Source organism: Rana temporaria, chromosome 3, assembly GCF_905171775.1.
Source record: "Rana temporaria chromosome 3, aRanTem1.1, whole genome shotgun sequence".
Lineage (NCBI taxonomy): Eukaryota > Metazoa > Chordata > Amphibia > Anura > Ranidae > Rana > Rana temporaria.
In genome coordinates this window covers 78156135-78173685 of record NC_053491.1, presented here as the reverse complement: position 1 = coordinate 78173685, position 17551 = coordinate 78156135, and the positions used below count along the sequence as shown (strand labels likewise).

The window sequence follows — 17551 nt, the reverse complement described above, 5'->3', positions numbered from 1 at the left end:
CGGCCTGACCCCCAAAAATGCCTTGAGCGATGCCACCGGACATACTCTGGCCCCCGGCAGGGAAAAAAGAACCACGTCCACCCCCCTGCCACTCTGGTCGGTTTTTGATCTGCGCAATCGAATACCCACCTTATCCTCCGATATCCACACATCTTCCCTCATCAGCCCCCCAGCCCTCATGCGAGAAGGGCTAACCAATTCACTGATGCGGAACGCGCCGTAAAATGCCAGCGAGAAAGCCGCCGCGAATAACAGGCATTCATACTGCCCCGTGCACACCCCGTCCAAGGCCTCCCTGATACTTACCAAATTGGCAAAAGAGACAGGCCTCCTGGCATCCTGCACCTTACGACCTTTCCTGTAGCCCTTCACTGCCTGTCTGACCCAGAAGTCCTTGGTCCAATCCACCCCACCCATAAGTTTAAAAAAGAACGCTAAACCCGCCAACTTTTTCTCAATGGAGGACACAGACACACCTAGCTCCATGTTCCTAGATACAAAATAAATCACCTGCAACCGCTCCTCTGGCCCCCCGCTCACGACCCCAGCTTCGGCACCCAACTCCAACCATTCCTTCCATACCTTGGCGTAGGCCGACCATGTGGCCGTGCAAACGGACCGCTTAATCCACGAGGCGGCTAATCCAGCGCCAGCTCCCAAATCCAGCCTGGGCACGGAACCCCGACCGCCTCCGCGGCCGGGGCCAGCTCTCTGAACTTGTCCCACTGAAAACGAGACAATGAATCAGCCAGCGTGTTCTCGACGCCCGGGATATGCACGGCATAAATGAAAATGTTCAGTTGCAAACACCTCAACACTAAATGCCGCATGAGCCGAATGACCGGTTGTGACGACGCGGACATGCGGTTCACTACCTGAACCACTCCCATGTTGTCACAGTTCAGCCGGAGTTTCAGGTTGCTGCAGGCCTCCCACCAAAGCTCAATGGCTAACACCACCGGAAAAAGCTCCAGCAGCACCAGGTTCCGGAGAAAGCCTGCCTCCACCCAAGACTTCGGCCAAGGCTCTGCGCTCCACCGCCCCTTGAAGAAAGCCCCATAGCCCGTGGACCCCGCTGCGTCCGTTACCAGTTCCACGTCGAAGTTACTCACCGGACTGGACTGCCACATCGACCTGCCATTGTAGGATGACAGGAACTCATACCATACCTTCAAGTCCTCCCGATGCTCCTTAGACAGACGAATGAAATGATTGGGGGCCTTTGCCCCCGCCGTAGCCGCCGACAGCCGCCGGCAAAATATTCTGCCCATGGGAATGATCCTACAGGCAAAATTAAGTTTTCCCAGCAGTGACTGTAAAGTCCTCAGCTGCACCTTCCGCAAGCCCTGAAACTCTCTAACTTCCGCTTTCAAGGCCTCGAGCTTATCCCTGGGAAGACGGCACTCCATTACTTCCGAATCGATCACTATACCCAGAAAACTAATCTCCGTCGTGGGGCCTTCCGTCTTGTCAGCCGCCAAGGGCACGCCAAAACGTCCCGCAATGTGCTGCAACGTTGACAGTAGAGTCGCACACACACCAGAGGAAGGCGGCCCCACGCAGAGGTAGTCATCCAGATAGTGAATGATCGAGTCCAGGCCCGACACATCCCTGACCACCCATTCCAAAAAGGAACTGAATGTCTCAAACAGTGCGCAGGAAATAGAGCAGCCCATGGGTAGGCACTGGTCAACATAGTATTGGCCCTGCCAGCAACATCCCAGCAGCCTAAAACAGTCAGGATGCACCGGCAACAACCGGAAGGCGGATTCGATGTCCGCCTTCGCCATTAAGGCCCCACGTCCGTACCGCCGTACCCACCGTACCGCCGCGTCAAACGACGTGTAGGACACCGTGCAAGCCTCCGGATCGATAAAGTCGTTGACCGAACCCCCTTTTGGGAATGACAGGTGGTGAATAAGACGGAATTTGTTCGGTTCCCTCTTAGGCACCACCCCCAACGGAGACACCACCAGCTCCGGCAAGGGCGGGGCCGAAAACGGCCCGCCCATCCGTCCTAGTCCCACTTCCTTGCCCAACTTTTCCCCCACCACCCCCGGATTAAGGAGAGCCGATTTCAAATTTCGTGCCACCGGTGGCACCACCACCAGCGAACACGGTATCTTGAAACCGTCCCTGAACCCCGAGGACAATAGTTCTGCCGCTGCCTTGTCCGGGTACCTACTTAGGAAAGGTAGCATCCTTTCCCCCTTCACCGGAGTCGTCCCTTTTTTGAGCAGCGTCACCGGCACGCTTTCCTTTTTTGAAACACTTGGCCGCGGGGTGGGAGCCCCCACACCCTGAGCACTCGTGCTTGAATTTACATGATCCTCCGAATTTGCAGGCGTTCTCATTGAACTGCCAGCAAACTCCCCACTTCTTACCGGCCGACGGTCCTGAGGAGGATGTACCCCCGGCCCCCCCCCGTGAAAAGACTGCGCCGGGGCCTTAGCCGCCGACATGAGCCGCATCCAGAGGCTGATATCTTTCTGATCCCAGCGCAGAGAGGGCCTAACTGCCCGCCGTTGCCGAAACTGCTCATCGTACCTGAGCCAAGCCGACCCCCCGTACACCCGATGCGCCTCCCCAATTGAATCCATGTACCCGAACAACGCCGAGCAATGTTCTGGGTTCTTTTCCCCAACGACGCTAGCCATAATGGCGAACGCCTGGAGCCAGTTCACGAAAGTGCGCGGAATCAACCTATACCGCCTCTTCTCCTCATCCTCCTTTTTAGAATCATCCGGCTTCACCCTGTCGAGGTTGAATTTCTCCAACGGCAACAGGGAGAATATCTCTACATATTCGCTCTTATAAATTTTTTCCTTCACCTCCTGCTTTAAATGACCCCCCAGAGGACATTCGTAGCATATATAAACCTCGCCCCTTGCCGCATCCGCAATACGTACCAGATCGGAACGAGTCACCACCTCCGGGGCCCCCCCTGACTTGTCTTTTCCCGTCCCCACCTGTCCTGCCACTGGGGCCACCGGGGGAAGCTGCGAAACCGCAACCCCCCCCTCCGGCCGTAGCATCACCCCCAGTCGCGCCCACAGCCGCAGGTGCCCACGGAGCCACCTGTGGCGAAGGGCCCTGTACAGCAGCCACCCGGCCCAAAAGCTCCTTGAGGCCTCCCACCAATTCCGTCAACAGGGCGTCAGCCCCAGAGGCGGCAGGCGCAACGCCCGCCACCACCGGTGCAGCCACCGCCACTGGCGGCGGAGGTGCTGGAACCCCCCCCCTCCCCACTCCCAACAATTCACACAATGCGTCAGCTAAAGAGGATACATGTAAAGTAGTGGACTTACCAGGCCTGCCGGGAGACGCCCCCGCTGCCGTAGATTGGATTTCCACCGCTGCCTCCCTCTCTGGTTCCCCATCTTCTTCTTCCGATGGCACACCTTCTGACCTGTCCTCCCCGACTGGGATCGGTGCGGCCGACAGTCCCCCAGGAGAAGATGACCTGGAGGCCCCGGAGTCCCCCCTCCGATCCGGCCGGCCTTTTTCTGATCCTCTGCCCCGCGTTGCTGCAGCAGGCAGACCACCCGACGATGACTCCGCGTTGACCGATGCCCCCCGCTCCGAGCCCCGCCCACCCGCGGAACCGCCGGCCCCACGTGTAGAGGGCCCCGCGGCCGTGCCAGGTGGGTCTGAGGCCTTCTTTTTCCCCTTTGCCGCTCCCGTTCCTGCCGCAGGTGGAGAAGGTGCCCCCCCCCCCGCCGCCCGCATTTGGGGAAGCGGCGCCAGTACGGCCCGTGGCCCCGCCCACCGACGGAGGTCGGCGGCGTGAGTCCTGCTCTGTCCCCCCCGTTCCGCTTCTGGTAACCCGCTTCGGCGGGGGGGCCGACCGCCCCCCCGGGGGGCTCCGGGCCCCCCTTGCAGTCCTGGATGAGGGCCCCGGGGAATAGCGGGCCGGAGGCCGCGACCTCCGCCCGCGTGGGGTCAACTCACCGCCGCCCGATCCTCCCGATCCGCCCGCCTGCTCCGCGACCCATTCTGCAGCGCGCCTCTCCAGCCAATCCGTGCCCCGATGAGCTGCCTCGGCCCGCAAGCGTGCGAGCACGAGGTCGATGGACGCCATCTTGTCTGTGTGAGAGCAGGAGGAAAAGCTGCTTCCTCGTTGCTCTCCTGACTGCAAGTGCCCGCCTGGCCCCGCCCCACCCTTTTATAGGGTAACTCCCCTGACACCAGCAGCCAATCCTGCTCCTCCTCTGAACTTGCTAATACTAACTCCCCCGCCCCTCTCTACACCAATCCTGCTCTTCCTACCTCCAACCCCCCTAAGCTTAACCCTTCCTGTGTCACTAGACACTCTGTCATGCCCGGCCCTCTGCTAGTCTTTGCTGTCTTTTGCTCCGGGCCTCCCTTTCCATGGAAAAGCTCAAAAACGAAGATAAATACAAACACATTTTGTAAAAATATTAACAACATAAAAGTATTACAATTTTAGCTGATGGGATGTATACCAAAAAAACCTTTATAAAGACTATAGATTCCTTTTAATACCAAAAGTATTGGGACGTCTGCCTTTACACGCACATGAACTTTAATGGCATCCCAGTCTTAGTCCGTAGGGTTTAATATTGAATTGGTTCCACCCTTTGCAGCTATAACAGTTTCATCTCTTTTGGAAAGGCTGTCCACAAGGTTTACGAGTGTGTCTATGGGAAACTTTTACCATTTCTTCAGAAGCACATTTGTGAGGTCAGGCACTTATGTTGGATGAGAAGGCCTGGATCGCAGTCTCCTGTCAAATCCATCCCAAAGGTGTTCTATTGGGTTGAGGTCAGGACTCTGTGCAGGCCAGTCAAGTTCCTCCACCCCAAACTCGCTCATGGACCTTGCTTTGTGCACTGATGCCCAGTCACGTTGGAACAGGAAGAGGACATCCCCAAACTGTTCCCACAAAGTTGGGAGCATGAAATTGTCCAAAATGTCTTGGTATGCTGATGACCACACGTGTAAAGCGCATTCTTTCCAGTGGCCATCATATTAATGGATAAGTTCACCTTTGAAACATGTTACATGTTTCCATCTTCAGGGTAGCTCCACTGCTTTGTAGTGTCCCCGGGTGCCCTGCTGTAGCCATCTTTTTAGGTGTGTGCTTCAGCCTGTGAGTATGTACTTTGTTATTGTGATACTTGAGATAAGGGACCATGTAATCCTGATAGGGGCGGTCATGTCACCATTATGTGACATCTACAGTGCACACTTTAGCCTGGGATGGGCCCGAACACTCCCTAAACACAAACGAATCAGCTTCCCAGTTGCAATCAGCTGACTGCAAGGTGTAAAAGCATCTTGCGCCTGGACACTTAAAGGACCACTTTTTTTTTTTTATTGACTAGCTTGGGGGGGGGGGGGGGCAGTAAAGTAAGTTTACAAACTTTAAGATCATTAAGATTAATTGGAGTAGGCTATAAATAACAGGAATTAAAAATGATTATAGAATTTTACACTTTAAACATACGTTGTCACCAGGGGTCAAGTCCTGGGGAAAAAAGTGTGGGAACTCCCACCCAAGATCACTCCCCCACCAAAAAAAAAAAATGATACGCTCATATGCATAATTACTAAACCGCATGTTTTTTTTTTTTTGATCCACTGTACCTTAGTAATCCTTTTTGTTACTGGCCGCTTCCTGTATATGGATTCATCAGGTAGTGTGCGGGTATTCCGTCACTTCCTCGATGCTGCAATGTCTCCTGGGAGCTTTTGTCATTGTTCCCAGAAAACATTGCGGAGGTCTGCCGTGAGTTATCGTGGGGTTTAGAAAGAAGTTCTTTCTAAATCCCGCGATAACTCGCGGCAGACCTCCGCAATGTCTCCTGGGAACAATGACAAAAGCTCCCAGGAGACATTGCGGCATCAAGGAAGTGACGGACACTACCTGATGAATCCATATACAGGAAGCGGCCAGTAAACAAAGGATTACTAATGTACACCTGCCCCTGACAGTGACTCGAGCTGGGCATCGCCGCTTAGTGAAGGATTAACTCGGGCGGCTCGGCTGCTCTAGACCTGCAAAGGGAACTGAGTTCCTGCTGTTAAAGTGCAGGAACTCAGTTCCCACGCGTTCCCGCAGGACTTGAGCCCTGGTTGTCACAAATTCTTTCTATTTTTTTTTTATATCGGGGTAGGAGAAAACTAGAGCCAGCTTTTAATTGCTGCCTCCCTGTGTCTGTCTCTGCTGCACATTTTCTCTTACTTCCTGTGTGGTGAAAACATAGTCATTGACAGGGAAATATTGATAGTGCCCCTAGAGCAGTAAACAACTGTTTTTTTTTTTTAAGGGTTTACAAAGGTAATGTTCTTGTCAGGGCCGTCTTTAATATGGTTTGGGCCCTGGGCAAACATTTTTTTTGGGCCCCCCTCCAGCTTATTTTGGGCCTGGCTGGTTCACATGTATGTTTTGGCAGTCCTCATTTGTGCAGGTACAGCAGCCCATTGATTTGAATGGGCTGCCATGCCTTTGTTTCCTGCAGAAAAAAGGTGCATTCAGCATTTTAAAAATACAGTTGCCTTGAAATCCATTCTGCTTTTGCACCATGCTACTTACCTGCAGTTCTTGCACACACAAACGCACTGTGTTTTTAAAAGCGTGACCTAAACGTCTAAAAATGCAGCAAGTTTGACAGTGCGGGAACTGCAGATAAGTCACAGCAGACAGCAGAATGGACAGACAGTGCTGTATTTCAGTGCTTGATGGGCATAGGTGTGCCGTGTGCGCAGCCTATTACATGAGGCATGCGCTTTTCTTTGCAGGAAACTCAGGCATGGCGGCCCATTCAAATGAATGGGCTGCTGTGCCTGTGCAAATGTGGGCCGCCAAAACACATACATGTGAACCAGCCAGGCCCAAAATAAGCCCATCAAGCAGTTAAATACAGACAGTAATGCCATGTGCTCTGAGGCTTTACTCAGCCTGGACTGCAGGTCTGGTCTGTGATTTAAAGAGTTCCTCTATTTTACACATGGCATGGCATGGGGTCCCATGGTGCTAAAGCAGAATGGACAGACGGTGCTGTGACCCCATGCCATGCCATGTGTAAAATAGAGGAACTTTTTAAAACACTGACCAGACCTGCAGTGAATCATCAAATATTATAAAGACTTTGGGCACACTCTACAGAAAACTTCTATTTACAATATAGATTAGCAAACAGTGACATACCTTGAGGAGCAGGACATGAAGAAGTCAGCTTCAGGAAGAGCAAACTGGGGATGTTATAAAATCACATTCTAATTCAATTTTATATACAAGCAGCACCCAGTGGCAGGAAGGGAGAAGTGCACGTCTAAAGGGAAGCCAGGGGTGCTGTACATTTTAAAACACTGGGAAGGGAAGCAGTACTGTCACTGGCTGCGTGCCGCTGATGATTTTCAGCCTGATTTGTGGGCAGCACAGGGGCTTAACGGGGGGAAGGGCCGACATCAGGAATTATGGGGACACTTACACAGCTTCAGGCATGGGCCCCCTGGAGCAGAGAACCAGGGGGGGGGGGGTTCTGCCGCCTGAAATTGAGAAGCAGGGGGGGGGGGCTGCCGCGAATTTAGAAGTGGGGGGCCCTTTACAAAAAAAGAAATAAAGAAAGAAATAAAGAAAAATATTTATAAAAAAGGGGTGTAGCCATCCGGGGCCCTGGGGACCTCTTGGCCCTTTAATAAAAAGAAAAAAAGAAATAAAAAATATATATAAAAAATATATTTTTTTTTTTTTTTAAAAAAGGGGGTTGCCATCTGGGGCCCTGGGGACCTCTGGGCCCTTTAATAATTTTTTTTTTATAAAAATAAATTACAAAAAAAAGGGGGTTGCCATCCGGGACCTCTGGGCCCTTTAATTAAAAATAAAAAAATATATATAAAAAAATAAACATTTATAAAAAAAAGGGGGCAGTTGCTATCCAGGGCCCTGGGGACCTCTGGGCCCTTTAATAAAAAATAAAAAAATAAAAAAAATATATAAACAAAAATAAAAAAATAAATATTTATAAAAAAAAATAAAAAAGGGTGTTTGCCACATGGGGCCCTGGGGACCTCTGAGCCCTTTAATAAAAAAAAAATATATATATATATATATATATAAAAAAAAGAAATAAAAAGAAAAAAAAAGAAATAAAATAATATGAAAACAAATTATAACAAAGGGGGGGTTGCCATCCGGGGCCCTGGGGACCTCTGGGTCCTTTAATAATAATAATAATAATAATAATAATAATAATAATAATATATTATATATATATAATAATATATATATATATAAAAAATAAAAGACATAAAGAAATATATAAAAAAAGATTTTTTTTTATAAAAAAAGGGGGGTTGTCATCCGGGGCCCTGGGGAACTACGGGCCCCTGGGGACCCCCAGACCTCTAAAAAAAAATTGTCCCTTTAATAAAAATAAAATAAAAATATATTAAAAAAATATATTTTTTTATTTAAAAATAAATAAAAAAAAGGGGGGTTGCCATCTGGGGCCCTGGGGGCCTCCGGGCCCCTGGGGACCCCTAAAAAAATGTCCCTTTAATAAAAAAACCTCTAAAAAAAATTGGCCCTTTAATAAAAAATAAAATAAAAATATATTAAAAAAATATTTTTTTTATTTAAAAATAAATAAAAAAAAGTGAGGTTGCCATCTGGGGCCCTGGGTGCCTCCGGGCCCCTGGGTGCCTCCGGGCCCCTGGGTGCATCCGGGCCCCTAAAAAAAAAAAAAAAAAAAAAAAAAACATTTTTTTTTTTTTTTTTAAAGGGGGTTGCTTTGGGCCCCCAACAGTGACAGGGCCCTGGGCAGCTTCCCCATTTGCCCTGTGGTAAAGACGGCCCTGGTTCTTGTAGTTTTAGTGCAATAAAAACCTGACAGGTATAAAACCTTCTCCACTCAATCCAAAACTATATAAATATTTTGTGTGACTATATACTTTAGGGACACTTGTGCTAAACAGGGTAGGGTAGGCAGATGGGTGTTCCTGAACCCAGAAGGTATAGTGGTTGTAAACCACAGACATGAACAAAGCATATCCCTCCATAGTGTGTACCGTATATACTCAAGTATAAGCCGAGTTTTTCAGCACATAAGCCCTCGGCTTATACTGGAGTCTGTGCCTGCATACCTAATGAGAGCCGTGTCATGCATACAGTCAGATGGCGGCCATCCATCCAGTGTTCAAACGCCATGCCTCCTCCTCGTTCTTGTCTGTGATAGGGAAACACTTAGTTTCCCAGCAGTGAGTTAGTGCTCAGTGTTCCGCCTATCACAGACATCCTCTCATGAGCTCTAACTCACTGCTGGGAAACTGAGTGTTCCCCTATCACAGACGAGAACGAGGAGGAGGTGCGGCTTTTGAACACTGGGTGGATGTCCGCCGTCTGACTGTATGCATGACACGGCTCTTATTAGGTATGCAGATCGGTGCAGTGAGGCTGCAATGGGCACAGTAATGTTTGTAATGGGCACAGTGAGGCTTGCAATGGCACAGTGATGTTTGTAATGGGCACAGTGATGTTTGTAATGGGCACAGTGATGTTTGTAATGGGCACAGTGATGTTTGTAATGGCACAGTGAGGCTTGCAATGGCACAGTGAGGCTTGCGATGGCCACAGTGATGTTTGCAATGGGCACAGTGATGTTTGTAATGGGCACATTGAGGCTTGCGATAGGCACGGTGAAGCTGCAAATGGGCATTGTTGACCCTCTTATCCACTTACAGTAGCGGCTGCATTTCTCACCCTAGGCTTATACTGGAGTCAATACGTTTTCCCAGTTTTTTGTGGTAAAATTAAGTACCTCGGCTTATATTCGGATTGGCTTATTCTCGAGTATATACGGTACTTGTTTCAATCCAGAGCATTAAGGGGGAGATTTATTAACACTGGAGCGCATACAATCTGGTGCAGATGTGTGCAAAGTAAACAATCGGCTTCTAACTTCAAATTGTTCAATGAAGCTTTGACAATAAAACCTAGAAGCCAGTTTTAGTGAATCTCCCCTAAGGCTGGATTCACACCTATGCGTTTTTAGTGCTTTTTTTTTTTCTTTGAACATTTGCACTACAGTCCAATTACCATGGTTTCCTATGGAACATGTTCTGTAGTGCAAATCTTCAAAATGCAAAAAGCACTAAAAATGCATAGGTGTGAATCCAGCCTAAGTGTCATGTCTGTCTTCTCCCTCATTCCTATGCTATCTAAATTAATCACTTCTGACAGGTTTTCATAACACCAGGAGGTAAAAAGGGGACAGGGGAAGGAGTTCCAGCACACAACCTGTGGATGACAACCTCAGCTCTGTTCCTGTGTGCTCTGTGAAAGGGGGAGTGTCCCTTCCCTCCAATCAGCTCTCACTGAGCTCTGCAGAGTGCGATGTCGGCTCTCCACCTCCTGCTTTTTGAAAGCTCAGGCAAACTGTATAAATTCTGCACTTTGAATGGATGTAGAGAACACTGCAGATAAACGGGTACAATTTATGTAGGAGGATTTTCTCTCTATGTATCACCTGAGGCTCATCACTTCGCTGGGTATATGGAAGGAATACAAAAACTTTAATGCCTTTTTTTTAGCAGTGAAATTAAACTAAAGCACAATCATTGGTTTTCTGACTAGTAAAGATAATAACAGAAACGTAGAGGTTACTGTTATCTGGCAGAACTTTTATACATTTAAAATTACAGGGGCAGATCCACAGACAGAGTACGCCGGCGTATCTACTGATACGCCGGAGTACTTTCAAATTACCCGCGTCGTATCTTTAGTTTGAATCCTCAAACCAAGATACGACGGCATCTGGGTTAGATCCGACAGGTGTATGTCCTCGTACGCCTTCGGATCTAAGATGCAATACTTCGGCGTCCGCTGGGTGGCGTTCACGTCGCTTTCCGCGTCGGGTATGCAAATTAGCTATTTCCGACGATCCATGAACATACGCGCGGCCGTCGCATTCTCTTACGTCGTCTCTAGTCGGCTTTTTCCGGCGTATAGTTAAAGCTGCTATTTTGCGGCGTATAGTTAGAATTGCCATGTTAAGTATGGCCGTCGTTCCCGCGTTGAAATTTGAATTTTTTTTTTTTGCGTAAGTCGTCCGTGAATCGGGATGTTAAAAAAATTATGTCGTTGCGATGTCATTTAGCGCAATGCACGGCGGGAAATTTAGAAACGGAGCATGCGCAGTTCATTCGGCGCGGGGACGCGCTTCATTTAAATGAATCACGCCCCCTAATCGCCGATTTGAGTTCCGCCGCCAAAGATACACTACGCCGCCGTAACTTACGGCGCAAATTCTTCCAGTATTCGATTTAAAGCCAGGTAAGATACGGCGGCGTAGTGTATCTCTGATACGCTGCGCAGGTGCAGATCTCTGTGGATCTGCCCCACAGAATGCATTTCATAATTGCTCAGAATTAAAAGTTTTCTACGGTTATTTATGCACACAATTTTATGCTTCTTAAAAATATTCATAGGAGAAATTCTTAAGATGAAATTGTCATCCTGAAAGTGATTCATAAATCTGTTTTTCTACAGGTTTTATATGCTGTGTAATTACTAATATTTGATGGTGTGTTTATGAGAATCGGGCGCCTTTTTGATCATTTAGCTGCTCTTAGCATATAAATTCCTTCGTCTTGGTTGCTGTCCAAAGGTATGTGTGATGGAGTTGAAAAGGAACAGCACATGCATACAATTATCAGCATTAACAAAGCCAAGAAAAATAAATGTCTCAATGTAAGAAAATAATTTCAATGTAAATGTATATTTTAAAAGCTGCTTTTATGGACAGAAAACGGCAGTACATGCTTAGGAGCAGCTCACACTCTTGGCTGTCACATTATGGTAACTTGATGAACTTAAGTGCTTGTTAAAGGTTTGGCTACTGAAAACTGTGTAGCGTCCTTCAGACATCCCCTGTCAGTGTGAATTTAACAGTCCTGAATGTGATCTGTGATGTAAAGTAATGAGCTCTGCTGTACAGCTTACAGAAAAAGGAGACGATGGAAGCTTCTATATATCTGACAATGTCCAGGTTTTCTGATTTTATATCTTTACAAATAATTTGATAACTTTTTGTTTTTCAGAATTCAGAAAATCACAAATTTGGAAAGCCTTAAAAATCTGGATGTCTTGGACTTGCATGGAAATCAGGTATTGTTTCAACTTTCAGGAACGTCTGCCAAATGCTATTATAGTCATACCGACCTACAAATGAATAAATGATCTTGTCTGAGTACCACCAAGGAAATATGAAATTCTAGAGCCTGTAAACTGTTATTGAGTTTGAAGTACCCATACAGGGGGTCCCCGACTTACGAACCCCCAACTTACAAACAACTCCTACTTACGAACGGTACCGTATCTGCCGTTCTGCGCATTCGCGGCCATTTTCACCCATTTTCGACGGCGGGCACATTTGACGGAACATCGAAAAGCGACGTATCTCCCGTTCTACGCATGTGTGGCCATTCGACGGAACATCGGAAAATGTTGGGAAATTACGTAATTGCCATTCTGCGCATTCCGGTCCGACTTACGAACATTTCCGATTTAAGAACAAACCTAAAGTCCCTGACCTGTTCTTAAGTCGGGGACCCCTGTGCTTGGGGCAAGTTGAAGGTAAATTATCCCACTGGAATACAATGCCCAAGATTCACTCAATTGATCACTGCAGAAAGTTATTTAGGTTACAGATGAACAGAGCTTACAGTACTACTCTACTTTGGTTGAAGAGAACTGTCCTATCCTAGGCATTTAGACATGTCAAACAGTACAACACATCCAAACATATAACCCCTGAGATCAATGAGCATTCAGTAAACCCAAATCGAAAAGCACTCTCCTTAAGGGTTGGCTGCGACACACAAAATGTGTTTTGCAATGAAGCGTCTCCTCCATCAATCTGGTGACAGTATTGCAGGTTATTTTCCCCATTTGCCTATATTGCTAAATTTGGTGATGCAGCTGACGAATCTGCTAAGGCAACACCTCAATACTGGCAAAATATACTAAGATATACTAAGCTTGCATGCCGTAGTACACTATATAGTTTGACCCAGCCAACCTGAGGCTGGGATCACACCATTGCAAATTGGATGCGGATTTGTCGCATCCAATTCACAATAGCAGGAGATTTTGACCAGCTCTCTATGGAGCCGCTTCACATATTTCCGCTGCAGGGGACCCGTTTGTCTTTTCGTCCATTTCAGGTCTGAAGTTAGGCAAAAATTCGGGCTGAAATCGGACCTGAAACTGTGAACCAGGATGCACCGGACCCTGCGGCGATGGTGTGAACCCAGCCTTAACGTTGATCTATTTTCAATTTGGGCCTACTGAGTGTACATTGATGTAAGTTGGTACAATTAGATGTGTACTCAATGAATTTGTAAATGGACAAGCTGCAGCACCACCCGTTCTTAAAAGGGAAATGTAGGAATCAAAAATAACAATCAATCATGCTCCCCTAGATGGCTGCTGCACTAAAACCCAGCTGCGTCTGTCCCTGCCGTCTCTACACCAGTGGCGGTTCGTCCATAGAGGGCGCTGGAGCGCCGGCCCCTCTGGCTCTCACCGCCACTGAGTCTAATAACATAGATTCATGCATTGCACGAATCTATGTTATTGTCGCCGCTGCCTCTGTTCTATTCAGATGGCCGGACATGAGCACTGACCATCTGAATAACTGCAGCTGGTTGGCTGTACGGAAGTGCCTATCAGAGCCAGCGGCTCTGATAGGCTTTCAGAGTACAGCCCTTGGGTCCCCGGAAGCTTATCCTCAGAACGCACAGGGGGTGCGTTCCTTGGATAAGACTGACAGGCGTCTCAGAAATCAGGTTGGCCGGTTCTGGCTACCGGTAACCTGATTGGCTGAAGCGTCATCGAGGGCGGGAGAAGACATCAAGGGTCGAGGACGTGGATGGCTGACTCCAGTAAAGGTAAGTGCTGGGCGGGGGGGGGGGGGATTTTACAGGGCACAGTGGCGACGAAGGGCACAGTGACATCAATGGCCACAGTGGCGACAATAGGCAATAGGCACAGTGGGGACAATGGGGACAATTGGCACAGCGGCATGAATGGGCACAGTGGCGACAATGGGCACAGTGGCGACAATGGGCACAGTGGCAACAATTAAAGGGCACAGTGGTGACAATTGGCACAGTGGCGACAATTGATGGCACAGTGGCTGTGTTTGATGGCATGGCACAGTGGCTGCGTTTGATGGCATGGCACAGTGGTGCCAATTGATGGCACAGTGGCTGTATTTGATGGCATGTCACAGCGGCTGTGGCACAGTGGTGCGAATTGATGGCACAGTGGCTGCGTTTGATGGCATGGCATAGTGACTGCATTTGATGGCATGGAACAGTGGTGACAATTCATGGCACAGTGGCTGCGTTTGGTGGCATGGCATAGTGACTGCATTTGATGGCATGGCACAGTGGTGCAAATTGATGGCACAGTGGCTGCGTTTGATGGCATGGAACAGTGGTGACAATTGTGCTGGTCGTGATCCTTGCAGAGCCTGGACCTGCTCTGTTATGTGAGCCAACAGTGGGATTTAGCCTGCTGTCTGCTGGAAACAGGTTACAGGAGGGCAGAACTAAATACACTCCTGTGACCCACAGGAAAAGTGGGGCCAAAAGAGCTTTGGCTCTATTTCTCCTTTTTAAGGATCATTTGTGAAGAACCAATTCACTGGTAAAGAAACTTCCCTGCATAGGCAGGGTATGTTTGATAAATATAGAGTACTATAGATAGTGCTGAGTTAGAGGATCTTTTTTCTATAGTTACAAGATTAGTGCTATAAGAGAAAATCTTCTTGGAAAAGCTGTCAACCAATAACAAGAGCAGAACATTACATTTTTGGGAGAGTTCTGTGCAAAGAATCCTCTGCTTACGGGGACACAAATAAAGGGAACAAAACCTTGCAACAAGGATCACACAGCTGCACCTCCAGTAATGTTGTCCTTCAATGCAACAAGTATAACCAGGGATGGGGCAATAGTAAACAGAACATATATTATAAAAAATAAATCTACACAAGTACATTATAAAATGGCCTTTATCAACCAGGATTCTGTGCAACACTAGGGTTTCTCCAGAGGTTAAGGGTTTCTGGAACAATTTTTCTGATTCTCAGATAAGCAACCATGGACAACAATGGTGTTTTTAGCTATGTGTGACTTCCCAATGACCACACATGTAGGGAGAATTCTTTCCAGTGGCCATCACATTAAAGGATAAGTTCACCTTTGAATCATGTTACACCTGTATTTAGAATATTGTGCTTTTCCCCTTTTCCATCTTCAGGGTAGCTACACTGCTTTGTAGTGTCCCCTGGAGCCCTGCTGTAGCCACCTTTTCTTATGTGTGTGCTTCAGCCTGTGAGTATGTACTTTGTTATTGTGATATATGAGATAAGGGGCCATGAAATCCTGATAGGGGCGGTCATGTCCCCGTTATGTGACATCTACAGTGCACACTTTAGCCTGGGAGGGGGCATGACATTGGAGATGAGGGTCCACGTACTCCAAACGTGGGCGATCGTGTGACCATTGTGTTACGTCTACAGTGTGCAACCCCTGACCAGAAGTCTTCGAAAAAATACTTTGTACTCTAGGTTACCTTACGTGGAAGTAAGCACTATAGTATAAAAAAGGGTTTATTGCTACTTTAAAGCAGACATCCCCTACCTTCCCTTCTCCTTTATTTAAAAGAACTAGCATTGCAGAAAACAATATGCTGATCTAAATACATTTGAACTGTTATTGCTTGCCTCATCCATTCTAACCTTCTGATGTTAATTTGGGGCCCAATCCGATAAAACGACACTACCAAATTTAAAGCTGACATCTTCAATGACCAGCATCTTCTGCATTTTGTGTTGTGCTGGCCCATAGATGAAGTCGCTGCCAGGTCTGGCACATGTACAGTCATCTGAGGGGAAAAAATTGCCTTTTTCCTTGAACGTATAGCCAATATACGTTTTTCCACAACGTATAGCCACTATCTCCCTGGAAGGCACTGGGGATGGAGCCCTTTTAAGCAGGCTTCTGTCAACAGAGCCTGCCTTCTGAACCACAGAGGTGCTTAGAAGAAGAGTTTCGGGAGGCAGAGTCGGTACAGAATCCCTTTTATGTGTGACATATAAAACGAATCAGGAACTCCATGAGAGGATAATTGGCGCATTGATGGAATGGATGGCAGATTGGTCCGGGGAGAAGAGTGGTAAACCCTAAGATAAATTACAGGCGCATATAACATCTAGTTCTGGTGAGTGCCCACTTCAGAACTTGGTGGTGGCACGAATTGGTGGAAAAACAGCTACACATTTGTTTTCAACACGGAGCAATATACAAGTGGACTGTAATAGACACCCTGATAGAGGTCCATAGGGACTTTGTTATGGGCACATTTTATTTAAAGCGGAGTTCCGGCCACAATTTCACTTTTTAAATATAAATACCCCTGTAATACACAAGCTTAATGTATTCTAGTAAAGTTAGTCTGTAAACTAAGGTCCGTTTTGTTAGGTTGTTACAGCATTTAGACACTTTATAAAATAGAAATTGACTGGGGCCATCTTAAGTGTGTGCATCATGAAGCCAGACTGTATGACTTCCTGGATTTCAGCCTTGCAAATCTCGCACATGCTCAGTGCTGCAGAAGCAGTGTCAGATCAGGTTTCAGCACCTGTGCTGTCCAAGTCACATGATTCTTTCAGACTGGGGAATGCACAGACTCCTGGAAAGTTACACCCACTACATTCCCAGGAGTCTGTGCGGTGTAGGTTAGGAAGCATTAAGCACCTAGGTGCAGGAAGTGGGAAGATTAACTATTCTGCCTAGCAACAACACTTTGAAGGCATCTAAAAAAAAAAAAAAAAATTGTAAAGGACTAATGACATTTTTTTAAAACTACTGATGTAATGTTATATTTATGGGTGGAACTCCACTTTAAGTTTATATCTATGTTATTGGATTTTGTTATAAGCACAGTTTATATGATTTTCACAGGTTGGGGTTCCTTTGCGTTGTTGTGGAAAATGTTATATATGTGGACATTTTATTCTAGGATGTGTGTTCTATAGATTGTCATCTGTCTCCCTGTGTCTATTTAATCGAGGAGCGCTCTAGCAGAGCGCAGTTGGGTTGAATCGAGACCAGCAGTAAAAACGGTCAGTATGAAAACCTTATGGGATTGAAACGTGTTCTCTGTGTGTGTGGTTTGTAGATATCAAGCGCAATGCGCTGGACTGCTTGCTTTCCAATGACTATACACATTAGAGAAGCGAAGTCCGCATAACGAGAGAAACCTATTATATCTCTCTTGCAGACTTCGTTATCCCTTATGGATACATATCTGTGTGAGAGGACATTGATATCTGCCTTGTTGGTGTACTTGTACCGTATATTGACAACAGCAGTAGCAATGTCCCTGCAGATTGTTTCAAGCCTATAAGAACAAGTAGAATGATCTTAATTCAGATATTGTTTTACTTTGAACAATGTCTGAATGGGATCCATGCTGACTAAGATGGGGTGTGTGCACTTCCTCCCCCTGCCTTTC

At 47.3% G+C, this 17551-nt stretch overlaps 1 protein-coding gene across 1 annotated transcript in view; it reads left to right on the top strand.

Annotated features, from left to right (window-relative positions):
* The window catches only part of LRRC49 (leucine rich repeat containing 49), a 155026-nt gene that overhangs the window by 24974 nt on the left and 112501 nt on the right, over positions 1–17551 (top strand). The window contains exon 7 of the mRNA XM_040342789.1: positions 12067–12133. Coding sequence (XP_040198723.1) covers positions 12067–12133 — 67 coding nt within the window. The remainder of the gene's footprint in view (positions 1–12066; positions 12134–17551) is intronic.